Raw genomic sequence first — 20,368 nt, forward strand, 5'->3', positions numbered from 1 at the left:
ATAAAAAAGGCTGAACACTGTAAGATGTAAATGGTTGAGAGGTGTTAAAAAAGGCAGCAGTAGTGGTAAAACCAGGAAATTGTTTAAACCAGGAAATGCTGAGATGGTGTTTAAAATAAGCAGTGAGTCGAGTTTAGTTTCTCAGTTAAATTTCTCAATGTCGACAGAGGTGTCAAAAGACTATTCAGCATTTAGCTTAATTCTGTAGGTAAGTAGTGTAATTATCAAACACTTGTTTGAGGTAGCTGTCAAGCCATGTAGTGAAATAAGGTTTTACCTCTCAAACATTAATTGATCTGTAGGAATATATATATTTTTTTACTGTTGTGATCAAATGCTGTTCTCTAAAACACAGATTTAAAATTTTGATCCTCTCTTAATCTTTTAAAAATAGTCTGATGTGTCATGGGTTGTTAAATAATTCCAGCTTTAAGCTTCAACTCATTTGCAAAACTGCAAAAATTGTTTTAGTTTTAAAACAATATGCCTATAAATATGCCTCTGTCCCAACTTTTTTTTAAATGTGTTACAGGCTTCAGATTCTAAATGTGTATATATTTAAAGATACAATGAAGTTAATCAGTAAAAACATTGGAAATCTTGTACTTTTGTTAAATAAAGATTCAAAAATACAAGATTCAAGATTACATATTGTTTTTATTGCAATTTACTAAATGTCTGAACATGGGGTTTATAATTCAAGACCTGACCTGGGAGTAAATTGATAATAGAAAATGTCTTATTTTGCATGTTAGTAATGCATGTGACTTTTACACTGTAACTTAATATGGGAGGAGTCCAAATACATTTGACTGTATCAGATATTGTATCAGATATGTCAGTTTAAACACAAAAGTGTCATTGTATGCATTCTGATAATGATGCAAGAGTGTAGATGATATGACTGATGTGTTTGGGTTACTCATAATAACATGTTTTTAATTTCAGAGTAAGGTCATATTTGATACAAAACATGTCTGAAGTTATTATTGAGGACATTTTCATGAAGCGCTCACAGCAAAAGAAGAAAACCTCACCATTAAACTATAAAGAGAGACTCTTTGTACTTACACAAGATAAGATTTCATACTACGACTACGACTATGAAAAAGCGGTAAGCAAGATATTTGGTCACTTCTTGCTGGTACTTACAATTCATATATTTCTAGTCATCTTGAGCAAACTTGTAATCTTTTGATTACAGAAAAAGAAGGGATTAAAGGGGTCTGTGGAGATTGACAAGATCAAATGTGTTGAGACTGTAATGCCAGAAGATAATGCTCCTCCTGAACGACTGTACCCATTTCAGGTATGGTAACACAGCACCTTGTGATAATGCTGGTAAAAATGTCTTATGATATCAGGTACCCAAGTGTGGGAAAATTGTGTACATAACTATTGAGTAATGTTTATAAACGTGCCTATAACCAGTGAGAATATGTTGTTACACAGTGGGTACAAAATGTATTCAGACCCCTTGACTTTTTGCAAATTTTGTGTTGTGTAGTTGAGTTTTAATATATTTGACATTTTTACCAATCCCTTAATTACCCATAATGATGTATGGGTGATAAAACAATCACCACTTTGATGTGGCACTCTTGGGATGTGAATTAATTTGACATAGTTTGGAAAGGCATACACATGGGATTATAAGGGCGCACAATTTATGCTGCATTGCCTGAATAAGCAATAAAATCAAAGGAACTGTCTGTGGATTGCTTTATGGCAAGACATAGATCTATAAAACAATATCTACCGTTTTGGGTATTTCCAGGACCACAGTTGCCTCAGTGATTTTAAAATGGAAAAGGTCTAGCATAACCTTGAACCTAGAGTTGTCTATCCAGCCAAAGTGAGCATCTGGTCAAGAATGGCATTGGTCAAGGAGACAAAAAACCCAATTGTCATTCCTAAACAGCTCCAGAATTCCTGTGAAAAGATGAAAAAAAAACGTTGGACAGACAACAGTCTCTACAGCACTTTATAAATCAGGCCTTTATGACTGCAGAGGTGCACACACTGCTAAGACTCCGCCCCCAAAGCAGGTGACAAGTGCTCATATGCTCAGAGAATCCACAGCCACTTCTATAACAGCAATGACACATGGCACATCTGGCAGGGAATCCAGGCCATCACAAATTACTGGACTACACCACTCACCTGTAACAGTGATGCCACCCTTCCAGATGCGCTCGGTTTGAGGCACAGAACAACATGGTGGTAAAGAAGACCTTCCTTCCTCTCAACAACTAGGTGCTTTGTCTCACCATGGCTAGTGCGAGGAAAACTCTATGTCAACACATGGAAAGCTGCAGGACTGGACAATGTTTCTGGCAGAGTGCTGAAAGAATGTACAGACCAGCTGGCATATGTGGCATAGGTCCTCAAAGACATACGACTGCCGTCGTGCCTGTGCCAAAGAAGATGTCATTGTCCTGCCTCAATGACTATCAGTCCATTGCACTCACGCCCATCGTCAAGAAATGCTTTGAGAGGCTCATCATGAGGCATATTAAGACCCTGCTGTTCCCCTCGATGAACTCACTTAAGTTTTATTCCAACTGCTCTACAGACGATTTTCATCTAGTATCTAGAAATAATGGACACATATATTCAAATGCTAGTCATTGACTTTAGTTTAGCAACACTATCATTCCTTAGCATCTGATTGGAAAGCTCAGCTTACTTTGCCCAAACACCTCTCTCTGCAGCTAGATCCTTGACTTCCTGACAGGGAGACTATGTTCGTCCTGATCAGTAATAACAACTCCAGCACCACCACACTGAGCACTGGAGCTCTTCAAGGCATTGTGCTCAGTCCAGTGGTGTTTACTTTGCTGACCCTCAACTGTACAGCAATGCACAGCTCCAATCCACATTGTTAAGTTCGCAGATGACACGATTGTGGTGGGTCTCATCAGCGAGAACAACACATCAGCACACAGAGAGGATGTGCAATGGTTAACGGGCTGGTGTTAAGTCAACTCTCTAATTGTCTCTAAATGTTGACAAAACTAAAGAGATGTTTAATGAACCAGCTGGATACATCATCAAGGTCTCCTCCATCTATCGCGGACATTTACAACAAATGTGGAGGAACCATCACACCCTCACACGATTTCTTCACTCTCTAGTGTCTGGAAGAAGGTACCATAGCATTTAGTCCCTCACTGCAAGACTGTGCAACAGCTTTTTTCCACAAACCATCAGACTTCTCAATTCAAGTCTGAACTGATGGACACACACACTCACAAACTCACACAATCACACTCACTCTCATACACACACAGTCACACACACACACACACACACACACACACACACAATACTATCTATTCAATACTACCTGCCCCATGTTGCCCTTATGGTCACTCAAACAACCAATTAACCAAACACTGTTAATAATTGGGTTTAACCAGAATAATCATCCAGGTTTGGTTACTGCCAGGCCTACTGAATCAAAACATCACTAAAAAAAAGACAAACTTTTTATCAATGAAAAGTATGCAAAAATGTCTCAACGCGCAGCACACTATGCCACAAAAAAGTAGTTTCAAAATAGTTTTAAAAATATACCATCTGGCAAGTGTCACAGCCATTTCCAAAAAAACTGTAGCTTCCTGGGCCACTATAGAAGCTACACAGTTAAAGCCAAAATGCATCAAGTAAGTAACAAATAAATCCATATAATCTACTGTATATAGATCCATTTTTGTAATTATACACAAAAGGCACAATCAAAACAGCCAACTCAGACTTACTGTAAATCATCAGGATTTTACAAAGGCTATTTAGCAGTATGGTCTTTACATGCTTGGTTCGAGAGAACCAGGACATGCACGTTACAAAATTTTTTTTAGAATTTGGGCAAGGATGCCCTGATGGCTTGCTGGTACAATGCCATAAGTTTCGGCTTTGCTGAATGTTGCTCCCAGGACCTCAGTAAGTTTGTGTTAAGCAATTGTGTTATGCTGAATTTGGTATTGTTTAAAGTACTAATAAAATAATCATAATTCTAGATTAGAGTGACCTTGTCTAAGCCTTATCTTGATCCCAATACAGATGATCAATCACAACCTGAAATAAGCAATTCATAGCTGAAAACCAAGCAGTGTGTCTAAATTAAATTAGTTAAACAAAAAAAGGGGGCTTTTCACAACAATATAAAAGACTGATACCAAATGTAAGAAAGATGATATAAGTAATTACTTTTTACGTAAATAAAACAATATTTTACCAGATGTGTTTTGTAATAACAGGCATTGTTTGATAATAATTTAGTGTGACAAATATGCAATTAGCAACTGAAAAGGGGTCAATTACTACAATTACAGTACTGTTTTACAGCAAACAACAGTTTTTTTTAATCATTTAATTTGTACTTAGTGAACATAAAAGAGAATTATATAGCAATTTTACCATGTTTAACAGTTAGCAATGTGGTCTTTTAATAAATTCTGTTTTGTTTCATCAAACATACACACCCCATTTCTGAATGAGACCTGGCATTGCCATGCTGAAGTAAAGTAAACCTCTCTAAAATCTTAGTATATTTGTTTTTGCATGAAAATGATGAATAATAAAGTGTGAGGTTGCATTTCCTACTGTAGTCTAATGTGTTAAATGACTATTGTTTTTCAAAGTACTCTCAAACCCATGTGGCTATATTTATCACAGTGGCATGATGGTTTCACATGCAATGCAGGGTCATAGGTCATGCAGTTTCAACAGTTTCTGACTTTGTCTGCTGGGACTGAGATTTCTTTGGATTTACTAAATCCTTTGGTGAATTCTCCTTTTATACCTAATCAGAATACCCGCACCTGTTACCAGTTTAACTGCTTATGTTTAAAAAAGTGTAACTTGGGCCGCTCAGGTGGTGCAGCGGTAAAGTACACTAGCTCACCAGAGTTGGGGTTTCGAATACATCGTATCGAACCTCAGCTCTGCCTTTCCGACTAGGCTGTACAACGTATGAACAATGATTGGCTGTTGTTCAGGGTTAGGGGTAAAAAGTCGGATCATAGGTCCTCATAACTGGTGCAACTGCGGCCCCTTCTGGCTGACTGATGGCGCCTGCACAGGGCTGAGGAATAATGCTGATGGGGGTGTGGCCCTCCATGCACAGTGCCTGTCAAGTAAATGAACTCGACTCGTGCAGGTGAAAAATGCACTATCTGTACTGACATGTCAGTTGAGAGGTGTCCTCAGTCAGCGGTGAAGGGTTGAATCAGTATAGAGGACGCATTCAGGGTAATTGGACACGACTAGACTGGGGGATAAAAATTGGGGGAAAAAAGAGGGGAAAAAATATAAATACAAAAAAAAAGTGAAACTTGAAAAACTTGTACATTTTTACACTAATCCTGCTCCTGTCCCAACTTTTTGGAGTTTTTAATGTGTCAGTTGTACATTTGTCGATTCAACAAAGATTAAAGAGGATTAACAAATCACAGATTCTTGATTTTGTTGCATTTTACTAAATGTCACAACTTTTCTGGAAATGGGCTTTGTGCTTTTGGCATTCTAGGAAAGCTCTTACTAAAACCTGTTCCTGCTGCAGTATGATGCCTTTTTTAGTTCATCAATGAACCTTTTACATTACTTTGGAAACATTTTGGTCTACTTAATTGTGAATTCAGAGGTGGACTTGCTTGTGTGCGGGTCAGGTCAGAAGCTAAAAAATTAGTCACAGAGAAAATTAATAATACAGGGACATAAAGACGAAATGAACATGTACACAAACGCACCCTTGTGCAGATTTTATGGTACAACACTGCATCAGATCTTAAGATTTTTTCTTTTCTTTAACTCCCTCAGATAGTTTATGATGATGGACCACTCTATATATTTGCAAAAACAGATAATGTACGAAAGCAGTGGATTCACAAACTTAAAAATGGTCAGTTCTTCACATGCATACTTCATTCTTTTAAATCAGAACTTTTTAAATAAAATGAATAAAGTGATTTAATTTAAACACTTTTCTGTTTATCTGTTAAAGTGGTGCGATTTAACAAGGATCTACTGCAAAAATACCACCCGTGTTTCTGGGAGGATGGAATGTGGAAGTGTTGTCAACAGGAAGTTAAACAAGCAATGGGCTGCAAATTGTTGGAAATGAGAAATGGAGGTCTGTATAGACAAAAGATAATACAAGTTAGAGCTTAATGACTTTTCTTAACACCTCTGAATTTGTTTATAACAATTTATAGATAAGCATGATAATCTTTTTCACTTTTAAAGGAATTTCCAAAGGATCTCATCGTAAATCTAGAAAACCTCTCCCACCCACACCAGAAGAGGTTAGCTAGTTATTATTCTTGGTCATTTCTCTTAAGATCTTTTTTTATCATATTGTTATGTTTGTATTCCTAATCTGTGATATACCATATGTTTGCTCTAGGAAAAAACATCCAGATCTCCACACCCACAGCCACCACAGCAGCATGGCTTCTCAGTTGGAATGACGGTCATCGCAGAGTATGAATACACTCCTATGACTCCCCAAGACCTGGAAATGAAAAAGGACGAGCAGTACACAATTTTGGACATATGTGATGCCAACTGGGTTAGAGCCAAGGATAAATATGGGTAAGATAGAAATGACAGACCAAGATAACACTATGGACGTTTAAAATAAATAAATAAATGACAAAAAATCAAGACATTTTAGCTTAATAGTGGTGTCACCTCAGAACAAGACTTTGTTAGCAGTTAATCAGCCTGCTAGCCTTTAGACTTTTTGTATGCTTACATAATCTGCATCAAATAGTATTTACTTTGTATATTTGATGTTTAGCTACTATTGATAACAAATTGAGCTAAAGATCCAGTATTGCATGATTTGCATTAGTATTTAGCAAATGCAAAAATAAGTTTGAATAAGTTAATGTTATTTAAAACTTGGGACTTTGGAATATGTTAAATAAAAACAGACAGCAGTTTAAATGCATTTCTTTAATCATTGTCTGTTTTACCACTGCTTTATACTGGTCAGGGTTGTGGTGACAAACACATTCACATACTGACAATGTTTAATTGGTCTGACTGCATGTCTTTGGACTTGCGGGAGCATCCTGAGGAAACCCAGGCAGACACAGGGAGGACATACGAACACCACATAGAAATGACCTTGGCCGTCATGCTGGGGAATCAAACCCAGGCCCTTCTTGCTGTGAGACAACAGCGCTACTCACAGTGCCACCATGTGATTTGCAATGTTTTACTTGTATTTGTTCAAAAAACACTAAAAAAAAATGTAAAATACAACATATTTATTCGTACATAAAATAATGTTGGGGTATTTGGTTGACACAGTTGTCCAATGTACTAGGTTATCACAGCTGAGACATTGAACTTGCAAGTTGAAATTTCAGCTGTGCTATTGATTGGCGAGGTGACAGGTGTCCACACAGATATGATTGGCTCAGTGGTCAAGGTGCTTGCATGAGAGATGGTTGATTAATAGAAATTATTGCGTGATTTGTTAATTATCTTATAATTTTATCTTATAATTTAAAAAAATATATTTTTATTGATCAACATCACTGTATTTTGTAACTATAAACACATTTAGTTTGATGTCTGTAACCCACTCCAAAAAGTTGGGACAGAGGTGTGTTTACTCCTGTTTTCCATTACTTTTTAAGACTTAATAAGATTTATAAGATTTATAAGACTGTTGATGGTTTGGTAACTGAGGACAATTTTTCTCCATTCTTGCTTGATACAAGACTTCAGCTGCTCAAAAGTCTGTGGTCGCCATCATATGATTTTCCTTTTTAATGCTGCACCATACGTTTTTAATAGTAGACAGATCTGGACTGTAGACAGGATACACACATTCTATGCTGTTGTAAAGGATAAAGAATGAGACCTAGCATCAGCTTGTTTAGTGCATCATGCAGAGGAGAATCAGACAATGGCAACCATAGACTATTGTGCAGCTGACGTCTTGTAAAACTATGTAAAACTTCAACAATTTGCATCCCCAGTACCCAATGATTAAAAAGTCTAATTTGTAGGAAATTAAACTGTGCTAAACAAGCTGCTGCTCCAACTTTTTTGAGTGCATTACAGGCATCAAATTCTAAATTTGTTCATATTTACAAAATCAAATTAAGTTGTTACCTGAAAACATTGGGTTTTCTTTCTTTATACTTTAGTCAGGTAATTAAAGGTTTAAGACAAATAACAAACCACATATTGTTGTTTTAATTACATTTTACATGTCCAAAAGTTTCAGGAAATGGGGTTTGTATATTGTTAGGCTATTTTGCTGGACATCTTTACAGTTATACCATACACCACAATTAATGTCCAACTATTTTATTTAAACTCACTGGAGCAACTGGGAAAAGATTAACAGCAGAAAAGTGCATCTTCAACAGTTGTTTTGACCTTTATAAAATGTGATTAAATGTTTTTGCAATATCTTTTGCAGTAATGAGGGATACATTCCAAGTAACTATGTTGTTGAAGCCTTAAATGGATTGGAGAAGTTTGAGTGAGTATTCTGAAAATAATTCACACAAGGTGTAACTTTGTTTAGATTGTGTTATTTTTGTTGTTTTAGTTGTATTACACATCAACACTATGCACTATTTACATAATACACAATTAACGGGGATCCAGATTTGACAACTATTTAAAAGGTCCTAAATAACACTCAATCATATTGTGTCAACCTGCTCTCCCCACTCCTACTGACTTCTTTTTTATTTTTCCGAATCTTTTCACCCATTTGGTTGGTCTTTTGGTCCATGTGTTGCATAATATTTTGGGTGATGACCTTCCTATTGTGTTTTATCTGCACTATAATCCTAACTGCACTCAGACTTTTTAACAGATAAAAGAACAAATTATTTCTTTTTTTCTTAATTCAGGTGGTATTGCAAAAACATGAACCGCAGTCAAGCAGAAAATTTACTCAAGACTGAGGTTAGTATACAGTCAGGGTCAGTCATAACAGCAGAAAACAGCATCAAAGCCTAACAAAACATTAAGTGCCCAATTGTCTTACTGAGACAGACACCCTGATTAATTACTGTTCATTCTTTTTAATTTAGAATAAAGACGGTGGTTTTTTGGTGCGAGATTCTGGAAAATACAGTGGAAAATATACTGTTTCTGTTTTCACCAAGAGTACTGGGTAGGATAGATGTACAAAATGCTAATTCTATGAGCTAAATTGTTAAATATACTCTAAATACATTTCACTATTTACAAGGTTGGGCAAATTATCTAGTTTATTTACAATACATGTTTGGTCTCACTTTAGAGATATGGTTGGAAGCTGCCGACACTACAACATATTAACAACCGAACAGGGACAGTTCTATCTTGCAGAAAAGCATTATTTCAATAATATTCCAGATCTCATTACTTACCACCAGCACAATGCAGCAGGTAAAACTCCTGTTTTTGCTACTTACACAATAAGGCACTGTTGTATGAGTAGTTGTATTATTCTTGCTTTTCTTGTTTTCTGGATTTAGGACTGGTGAGCAGATTAAAACACATTGTGTCAGCTCGAGCTCAAAATGCACCGTCCACTGCAGGTCTGGGTTATGGTAAGTTCCTAATTTACCAACACAGAAATAAAATTCTATTTAATTATTTACAGATAAGCTTTTTTTTAATTAAGCGTTATATGTGTATTATGTGTTTAATTTGTTTATCAATAAATGTAACTTATCTGCTTTTATTAAGGAGTGTGGGAGATTGATCCTCACCAGCTTACCTTTATTAAAGAGCTGGGCAGTGGACAATTTGGTGTAGTTAAGTATGGGAAGTGGCAGGGTCGGCATGATGTAGCCATCAAAATGATCAGAGAAGGCTCCATGTCGGAGGATGACTTCATCGATGAAGCTAAAGTCATGATGTAAGTTTATTTTGTATTGTTACAAATAGAATGTAAAATCATTAAAATATGTACAAATTAAACTGTATTACAAATATCTAAACTATTTATTTAGTTTTTTTTATATTATGTTACATAATTATGACCAACCATATTTATTTTTCATTTGAAATATTTATTACTAGGGTACTCTTGTGGCGCAGCCTTCTAGTACCCTGACTCACTACTGCTGAGTTCTGGGTTTGAATTTCAGCTGTACTATTAGCTGGTTGGTAGTGTACTCAGACATAATTGGTCTATGTCTGGGAGGGTGGGATGGCTGAAGCCCCGACATGGATTAGCACAGCCTTTCTCAACCGGTGTTGAGAAACACTGGATTAGCACACAGTCCAGGATATTCCTGCCTTGTACCCAGTGTTTCCCAGTGTCATTTAGTCAAAATGACTAATAAGTTTAAATAATTAATTAACCAATATTAATTCAAACATTTCAACATTGAACATTTCATTAACTTCAAACATTTTAGTACATTGCAGATATACAGGGGTTAGACAAAATAACTGAAACACCTGGTTTTAGACCACAATAATTTATTAGTATAATGTAGGGCCTCCTTTTGCGGCCAATACAGCGTCAATTCGTCTTGGAAATGACATATACAAGTCCTGCACAGTGGTCAGAGGGATTTTAAGCCATTCTTCTTGCAGGATAGTGGCCAGGTCACTACGTGATGCTGGTGGAGGAAAACGTTTCCTGACTCGCTTCTCCAAAACACCCCAAAGTGGCTCAATAATATTTAGATCTGGTGACTGTGCAGGCCATGGGAGATGTTCAACTTCACTTTCATGTTCATCAAAACAATCTTTCACCAGTCTTGCTGTGTGTATTGGTGCATTGTCATGCTGATACACGGCACCGCCATTGGATGCACATGGTCCTCCAGAATGGTTCGGTAGTCCTTGGCAGTGACGCGCCCATCTAGCACAAGTATTGGGCCAAGGGAATGCCATGATATGGCAGCCCAAACCATCACTGATCCACCCCCATGCTTCACTCTGGGCATGCAACAGTCTGGGTGGTACGCTTCTTTGGGGCTTCTCCACACCGTAACTCTCCCGGATGTGGGGAAAACAGTAAAGGTGGACTCATCAGAGAACAATACATGTTTCACATTGTCCACAGCCCAAGATTTGCGCTCCTTGCACCATTGAAACCGACGTTTGGCATTGGCACGAGTGACCAAAGGTTTGGCTATAGCAGCCCGGCCGTGTATATTGACCCTGTGGAGCTCCCGACGGACAGTTCTGGTGGAAACAGGAGAGTTGAGGTGCACATTTAATTCTGCCGTGATTTGGGCAGCCGTGGTTTTATGTTTTTTTGGATACAATCCGGGTTAGCACCAGAACATCCCTTTCAGACAGCTTCCTCTTGCGTCCACAGTTAATCCTGTTGGATGTGGTTTGTCCTTCTTGGTGGTATGCTGACATTACCCTGGATACCGTGGCCCTTGATACATCACAAAGACTTGCTGTCTTGGTCACAGATGCGCCAGCAAGACGTGCACCAACAATTTGTCCTCTTTTGAACTCTGGTATGTCACCCATAATGTTGTGTGCATTGCAATATTTTGAGCAAAACTGTGCTCTTACCCTGCTAATTGAACCTTCACACTCTGCTCTTACTGGTGCAATGTGCAATTAATGAAGATTGGCCACCAGACTGGTCCAATTTAGCCATGAAACCTCCCACACTAAAATGACAGGTGTTTCAGTTATTTTGTCCAACCCCTGTAGATACATTACAGATTCATCACTTTAATAATGTATAAAACATTTTAAAATAAAAGTTATACTAAAGGAATAAGGGGGCACAGTGTTAAAACAGGCTAGCACACCAGAGCTGACATCTTGAACTTCTGAGTTCAAATCTACACTAAGAAAGATAACTGATGCAATGGAAATTAATTTAAAAATTTGAATTTCTTACTCATAAAAGTATTCAGATCTATTCAATACTAAAGCCATTTTGTTATGTCACTTACATTTGTACACCTGAATTTGGGCAGTTTATCCCATACTTCATGTCAGATCCTCTCAAGCTTCATCAGATTAGCTTTCTGTAAATTACTAGTTTAAGTCTCTTTCCAATCATATTTAACTCTGGGCTTTAACTAAACCAACCAAGGGCATTCAGAAACTTAACTTAACTTCCAGTGTTTTTTTTTTTGGTATGCTACTGTCTATTTTCTTTAAAGATCTTTCTGTATTTTGCTGTGTTCATCGTCTCCCTGCTCCTGCCACTTATAAGAACTCCCACAGCATCGTAGGGATATTAACTGTCAGGTCTCTCCACTTTTGGATTGACTGTTCTTCCTTACCTTCCTGACCACTTTGACTGGCTGACCAACTCTAGAAAGGTTCAAGGTTGTGCCAAGCTTCTTCCATTTTTAAATTATTCAGTGCACTGTTGTCCTTGGAACACTTAAGGTCTGAGATGTTCTTTTGTATCCTTGCCCTGATTTAAGCTTTGCCACAATTTGATTGTAAAGACCCCTTAATTTTTGACCATGCAGTGTAAATAGTGTAAATTCAACGTAATCTGAATGGCTTCACATTCAGAAACAGAATTTAAGTGGCCTAGTCCAGCCTTTCTCAACCGGGGTGCCGCGGCACCCTGGGGTGCTGTCTGGCTTCGTCAGGGGTGCCGTCAAAAATATTCTGATAGTGATGGGTCGTTCGCGAATGATCCGATTCTATTGAACGGCTCTTTAAAATGAACAAAAAGAACCGAGTCATGCCTCTGGGAGCTGCTATATATATTTTTATTTCTGCGCCGTTCAGACTGTAATCCACCCATTCCGCTTCCATCAGTAGAGGGAATCAATCAGTCATAATAAGAGCTGTTTATTGTCGAACTTCAAATCCGAAAACGGAGAGTGGAGAGCGAGCGAGACACACACACACACACACACACACACACACAGAGAGAGAAAGAGAGAGAGAGAGAGAGAGAGAGAGAGAGAGAGAGACACACACACACACTGATCGTTATTACTACCTCATTACTGTAAAGGTTATAATTTTTATTGTTATTATTTTGCACTGTTTTTATTAATATTTTATTCTATTTCATATTTTTTTGCACATGTAACTCTTTTGTATATATTTGTTCTTTCTTATTGTTATTTTTATTATTTCTCTCTAACATGCTTTGGCAATACGAATGTCTTTATTTGTCATGCCAATAAAGCTTTTGAGTTTGAGTTGAGAGAGCCGTAACCGAGCTACAGAGAGAACATGCAGAAAAGAAGCAGTGCTCTTAGTATAATGACAAACAATTGAGAAATTAACTATAAACTTGTTTAATTATGTTAAATCTGATTCGTTCATGGCGCAAACTGAGCTTTTCGAGCCTAACTTACATCAAAAACAAGTACAGGGAGCGACTGAGGGCTCTGGACCAGCTCCGTGTCTGCCTCTCATCCATCCCTGCCAGAATAGGGCGATTGTGTGCACAATCCCAGGCTCAGGTTTCGCATTAAAAGTAAGTCACGTTTACCCCTCCCTCCCTAAATGACACCTTATGGTGTGTGTGCGTGTGTGTGCGTGTGTGTTAGCAGTCCGAGGGATGCAGAGTGTACGTTTTTGAATACATTTTAGACTGGGGTGATTTTGCATACTTTTAAAGGGTGCCGTGACTGAAAAAAGGTTGAGAAACACTGGCCTAGTCAACATTTGGGCCAGAAAAGGTTTTGTTTACCAAACCTGAAAAAAGCAGGGGTTTTTTTCTGAAAACCTAATAGTATGTCTGTTTCAAGGCACTTTTGCAAAGAAGAGTGTCTCCACAATGACACAAAGAACTAATATGCAACATTAGAAAGGGTTAGTTGCAGGCAGTGCAGGATTATCTATACCAAGTGCAATAACTGTGTCCTCCAAATTATTTAACTTGTACTTTACAAAATATGTGTTGCATTTACACAAATTCAAATAAGAAATGTTTTTAAACACTGCATTTGTTTGTTCAAACAGGAATAATTTTGTTTGAAATTTGAAATATGAAATTACTCTTTTAGAACACTGGGTGTATACTATAAATATTGACATGATTTTAATTACTCTTTGTTCTATATAACATTAGGAAACTTCGTCATGAGAATCTAGTTCAACTTTATGGTGTTTGCACGAAACAAAGACCTATTTACATAGTCACAGAGTTCCTTTCCAATGGATGTCTACTGAATTACCTACGGGAGTACCTGCAACACCCCTCTCCTGTTGAGCTTCTGGAGATGTGTAAAGATGTGAGCGAAGGAATGGCCTACCTAGAATACCAGCAGTTCATTCACAGAGACCTTGTGGGTTTTACCACAAAACACTTCATTATAAATCAGCTTTCATTGTGGCAGTTGTTAATTGTGGAATTGTGTTTATAGGCTGCCAGAAATTGTTTAGTAGATGCAAATGGGACAGTTAAAGTGACTGATTTTGGTTTGTCAAGGTAAGACTCAAATTTTTAAGGGTAAAAACTTTTCTCAAATGTACAAATGCATGGCTTTGGTTTGTTAGACAGTGTCTAATATATACTTAATCTGAGATTTTTGTTTTCTTTGTTACAACAGATATGTCCTTGATGATGAGTATACCCCCTCTGCTGGCTCGAAGTTTCCTGTACGATGGTCACCTCCTGAAGTACTCCTTTACAGCAAATTCAGCAGCAAGTCAGACATCTGGGCATTTGGTTAGCATCTACCACACATCTGCAAAATACATGCAAAATACATTTTTACTGCATGACAATGTATATATACTACACTGATCAGCCATAACATTAAAACCACCTCCTTGTTTCTACACTCACTGTCCATTTTATCAGCTCCACTTACCATATAGGACCACTTTGTAGTTCTACAATTACTGACTGTAGTCCATCTATTTCTCTAAATACCTTTTTAACCTGCTTTCACCCTGTCCTTCAATGGTCAGGACCCCCACAGGACCACCATATTGCAGGTATTATTTAGGTGGTGGATGATTCTCAGCACTGCAGTGACAATGACATGGTGGTGGTGTGTTAGTGTGTGTTGTGCTGGTATGAGTGGATCAGACACAGCAGCGCTGCTGGAGTTTTTAAATACCGTGCCCACTCACTGTCCACTCTATTAGACACTCCTACCTAGTTGGTCCACCTTGTAGATGTAAAGTCAGAGACAATCGCTCATCTATTGCTGCTGTTTGAGTTGGTCATCTTCTAGACCTTCATCAGTGGTCACAGGACGCTGCCCACGGGGCGCTGTTGGCTGGATATATTTTTGGTTGGTGGACTATTCTCAGTCCAGCAGTGACATGTCCACTCATACCAGCACAACACACACTAACACACCACCACCATGTCAGTGTCACTGCAGTGATGAGAATCATCCACCACCCAAATAATACCTACTCTGTAGTCTTCTGACCATTGAAGAACAGCATGAAAGGGGGCTAACAAAGCATGCAGAGAAACAGATGGACTACAGTCAGTAATTGTAGAACTACAAAGTGCTTCTATATAGTAAGTGGAGCTGATAAAATGGACAATGTGTGGTTTTAATGTTATGGCTGATCGGTGTATATATAGTATTTTTACTGTTTTTATTGTTTACTGTAATATTTCATACAGGTGTTTTAATGTGGGAAATCTACACACTTGGTAGAATGCCATATGAACGTCTAAATAACAGTGATATAGTTGACAAAGTTCCTGCTGGCTACAGACTCTATCGTCCTCAGATGGCCAGTGATAGAATCTACTCCATAATGACCATGTGTTGGCATGAGGTAATATTATGTGCTGTTTTTTTACTGTTGGGAAGATCCTGTGAAACTGCAACTGCAATTTTTGCTTTTTGTATTAAATGTTTTGTTTTCTTTCTTTATGCAGAAACCAGATGAACGTCCTACATTTCAGGATCTTGTGATGATCATTCAGGACTTATTGGACAATATGCACTAGATTACAGATCATCTAGTAAAAGTTGATTTGTGCTTATTAAGGGTGAAATCAAAGAGCTCTTAAAAGCACTAAAGACTGCATCTACTTAAACCCTTGTGTAGTCTTAACATTCTGTACATTTCCCCTGTCCTAATATTATTCATGTCATACAAATGACAACCTGTCATTCATAACAAACCTTGTGAATATCTTGTTCTAGAAAAAGTCAAATCTTAAGATGAAATAAGATTGAGAGGACATTATCTGCTGATAATCATATTGGTGGGTCATTTTGACCCCTAAGACAACACAAGGGTTACATTAAATAGATTATCTATTATAATTGCTTTTCATTTGCACTGTATATTTACAGTCTTCTCCACAATTATAGACACCCCTGGGAAGGGCTGTAAGAAATTCACCATTTGGTGAATTAGCTTAATCTCTCAATGAAAAAAGTAAAAGAAATCCAATTTAATTGAAGTAAATTTTTTCTGAGAATGCCCTGTGATGGACTGGCGACCTGTCCAGGGTGTTTCCTGCATCCCTGAAAGCAGTGGAAAAACAGACAATGAGTGAATTATTCCTAATCAGGAAATAATTATTTTTTACGAAACGACAATTATTGACACTCCTGAATTTAAATCTTTTTACCAATAAAACATCACAGTTTTCTAAAACATCTTTATAATGTTGGACTTCTATAGTGGTTTATAAAGGGACTTCTCAGTGGTGGTTCTAGACCATAGGGGGGGGGGGGGGGGGGGGGCAGTTGTGCATTGTGGGCATTAAGAGGAAACAATCGATATTCATTTTATCATTTTTATTTATGCAGTTTTCAGTCTACATTTTTAGTTTGATGTAAACAGATCAACAAAGAATCACCATTTAAGGCATTTGCTCTGCTTAAATGTCATTTATTCAGTCATTTTCTTTTTCATATTCAATTTGAGTTACATATACTGTATTCCTAGTGGGCCCCCCCCCCCCCCCCCCCCCCCCCAAACCACAACTGGGACTTCTCCTCTTTAGCTCACCCCACATGTTGTTTTATGAGGTTTAGATCAGGGGACTAAGATGGCCATGCCAGAAGCCTAATTTTGTGATCACTAAACTATTGACCTGGACAGATGTTTTGGATCATTGTACTACTGAAAGATCCAGCGACAACTGATTTTTAGTTTTTTGGCAAACACAAACATATTTTAATTAAAAATGTTCTGGTATTTTATGGAGGTCATGTACCTAAACAAGATTTTCAGAGGACAAACAGCCCAACAACATCACACACCCCACACCATACTCCACAATGGGCATCAGTGTTTGTTGCCGGAAAGAAAATTTCATTTCACTGGACCATAGTACAGTAATCAACCCCAGTGTTGACTGGAAAGGCTTTTCCTGGCAAGCCTTTTGCATTTTCAGGTTATAATTATTTTTGTTTGAATACTTAAATTAAACAATGGATTTTTCTGTTTTCTTCCTGCTCACCCCAAACCTGACTAAGGAGAGCATCAGACTATCATGCAGCCCCTCCAAAAATGCAGTCACACTTACCATTTTGAACTTAGTATCATTCTTGCAGACGTCCTGACTCTCCAGCAGGGGTCACGGTTGCAGCAGCAATAAGAAACCCACTCAACTACCTTTCACATCAGATACAGCCCATTGTAACTATGAAGTCACTCGGCCGGTCAATAGCACTTTTTTTTTTTTTAACCCTTTTTTCTCCCACTTTAGTGCATCCAATTTCAACCCGTCAATCATTCTCTCACTAATGCTGGTCCCGGCTCCTGATTGTGGAGGACGAGGCTGCTCTACGCCCCCGAAACATGCACAGCAATTGAACATCTTATCACCCACACTTGACGAGCGCAGTGTGGTACAGCGCTGTGTACGGAGGGTCCCTACTGCACTCCTTCCCCATCTATGTGCAGGCGCCACCAACCAGCCAGCAAAGGTCGTAATCGCACTAGTCTGAGAGAGAGTCCCCATCTGGCGTTAGTCCCGCCCCTTATCTGAACAACAGGCCAATCGTCGTTCATGTAGCCTCAGCCGGTAAGGCAGAGCCGAGATTCGATACGATGTATTCGAGATCTCAGCTCTGGTGAAAAGCGTGTGTTTTACCGCTGCGCCACCTGAGCGGCTCAATAGCACATTTGAGACTTGAGCACCCTGATTTTTAAAATATTTTAAGTGTGAGTTTAGGCTACTACACCAAAAGAGGAATTTCGTATTACCCCATTGATCTTTACCAGGGGCGCCAATAATTATGAAGGGTACGTGACTATATTTTAATATTGTCTATTTTTGTTTGTTTTATTATCCTAATAATATGAACACATTACTGTACCTACAAATTCAACATTACATGTGCTGTCGATGCCTTGCTATAATTGTGCATAAATATTGAATAGCTGTAACTGTGCATTTTTGACATTTTTATCTATTTTAAGACTTTTAGAAATAAAATCATTTACGATAAATCTTTAAGAGATTGTTTATGTAATATGTCTATGATGCCTCAACGTTCATACATGAGCACTACATTCTTCTAGTATTTTTTTGTATTCCCACTGTTCCAGTGGTTCTTAAGCTGGTGGGTGGAACCCCTTTGGTAAGTCACCAAAAAATGGAAGGGGTTGTCAATTTTCTGAATGTATTAAAAACTTTTTTAATATAATCTTTTAGCATTTACATCTATTGCTTTTAAAATTATTCAGCGGGCTGGATGTGTACAATTAATTAATTTTCTTACTGTTCCTCCAAAATAAAGAAATAAAGAAATGTGTGCTTTGCTGTGATGTTCTGGCAAATCAGTTTAAAATCAGTCAAAATGAAGAGGCATCTTGAAATGAGTCATCGCAATCAAGTTTATAAACCTGAACAGATATTTTAGAGAGAGGACACTAAACTTTTGCACAAAAGACTAAGCTACCCACCAAAGCTTTAGCAGCTTCATATAAAATGACACACTCAATTGCAAAGTACACAAGCCACACAGTTGGTGTGCGTTTGTGTGTGTGTGTGTGTGTGTGTGTGTGTGTGTTCGCTCCTCTCTATGTACATATTCTGAACATTTTCACAGATACAGCCCCAAGTGTCTTCATAATTACAGTATATACTGAGTTGTGTTAAATCCCCCAAAACTAAAAAATTTCACTATAGATCTGCTTTAAATTAGATATTGTAATTCTGAATCAAGTTTGGAAGAGTTATACAAACTTTAACATATTAGTTTAGGTCTATATGCATGCATGAACATAGAACATGTCCGTAATGCCCTACCATAATACCACTAAAATCTGAGCCTGCACATTTGAGGTGAGAATACGTTCAGAAAGCTTGACTGCATTTAAATACCTGAGGTGATTTTGACGTAATTAAGCTGGGTAGCAGGGGATGCTTTGTCATGTTATTGTTTTTGTTGTAACTTCTCAACACTCCTGCCCCTTTTTTTATCATGTTTTGTTAATTGTTAATGGGTGGGCTCCAGACCCAACATGACCCTCATCAGAATAAGTATTTGTCTCTCTCCAATTTTATTCTATTTTTCTATTATGTCACATTTAAATGTTTCAGCTTCTCCAACTAATTACAGTTTTTGCAGTCGCTAAGACCCAATTTCTGAAACTAGGTCTACTTTTGTCAAAACTTAACACACAGCAGTCAAAGCTACACACACAACATGAAAAACACCTCACAGTTTTGGAAAAGGTGAACGCTTCATTAAAAACTCCTTTACCTCCTGCCAAAATAGTATTTTTGCATTCAAACTCTACACACAGTGATGATATAAATGAAAATTACTACTAGCTTGTGTTTTTTGAGTTTTTAGTGTCCAGGATGCTGTAGTCAGATGTAAAATGCTGTCATGGTACTCATGTGTACATGTATTTTCACAAATACACAGGCCATCAGTACAGCAGGGTAAACATTACAGATAAAAAGTTTATTTACTGTATTTTGCATGGAAATTACCACAACACATGCTATATATAATGTAAAAACAAAAAAAGGGTTGTAACTGACAAAAAAAAATTTTGTGCATCATGTCTTCTATTTGGGTCCGGCCACAAGATCTCATCGATGTCCTCTCTGGTCAGACAGCTGGGAAAGTACCGTCTGGAGTGATGTATCCACCCCTGGCAGGCTTCCTCATCAATTCCTGAGGAATGAAGACTGGCAGGTGTATTTATTTATTTGAATTTTAAGGAGACAACCCAGTGCAGATAAGCTTACCCATTGGATGTTGCTGAACATGACATTGTCAGTGTGTGTTGTAGTTTTTGTAAAAGCATGCTATTGTTTGCTTTGACCATGTTTACCATGGTCTCTTCCTGTCGCGTAACATATGCATGTGGCATTTTTATAGGGCTCAGCATCTGATTTCCAAAGGTTTGTAGTGATAAGTCAAAAATGTTTTCACCTGTGAGAACTGGGTTTTGGGTAAGTGAGTGTACTATTTTCATAGCAGTGTTTTCCAAAAGAAACATAGGATTTTCAGTTTTGAATGATGTTAGAAAC

General features: G+C 37.8%; 1 protein-coding gene across 1 annotated transcript; it reads left to right on the top strand.

The window, feature by feature from the left end:
* The first annotated feature begins 973 nt into the window (after positions 1 to 973).
* LOC134308117 (tyrosine-protein kinase BTK-like) lies at positions 974 to 15,862 on the top strand. Its single transcript, XM_062990649.1, has 17 exons — positions 974 to 1,114; positions 1,205 to 1,309; positions 5,824 to 5,905; positions 6,008 to 6,136; positions 6,250 to 6,308; positions 6,410 to 6,597; positions 8,450 to 8,512; positions 8,892 to 8,946; positions 9,075 to 9,157; positions 9,287 to 9,414; positions 9,504 to 9,578; positions 9,718 to 9,889; positions 14,009 to 14,225; positions 14,304 to 14,368; positions 14,490 to 14,608; positions 15,530 to 15,687; positions 15,791 to 15,862. Exons 1-17 carry the CDS (start codon positions 974 to 976, stop codon positions 15,860 to 15,862), a joined length of 1,911 nt encoding a protein of 636 aa, XP_062846719.1.
* Positions 15,863 to 20,368: the final 4,506 nt, after the last annotated feature.

The sequence above is a fragment of the Trichomycterus rosablanca genome, unplaced genomic scaffold, assembly GCF_030014385.1.
Source record: "Trichomycterus rosablanca isolate fTriRos1 unplaced genomic scaffold, fTriRos1.hap1 scaffold_48, whole genome shotgun sequence".
Lineage (NCBI taxonomy): Eukaryota > Metazoa > Chordata > Actinopteri > Siluriformes > Trichomycteridae > Trichomycterus > Trichomycterus rosablanca.

Coding starts and splice junctions, on each gene's coding strand:
- LOC134308117 (XM_062990649.1), top strand. CDS start 974: ATGTCTGAAGTTATTATTGAGGACATTTTCATGAAGCGCTCACAGCAA. Junction 6,137..6,249: donor GTTGGAAATGAGAAATGGAG/GTCTGTATAGAC, acceptor TCACTTTTAAAG/GAATTTCCAAAGGATCTCAT. Junction 8,513..8,891: donor AATGGATTGGAGAAGTTTGA/GTGAGTATTCTG, acceptor TTCTTAATTCAG/GTGGTATTGCAAAAACATGA.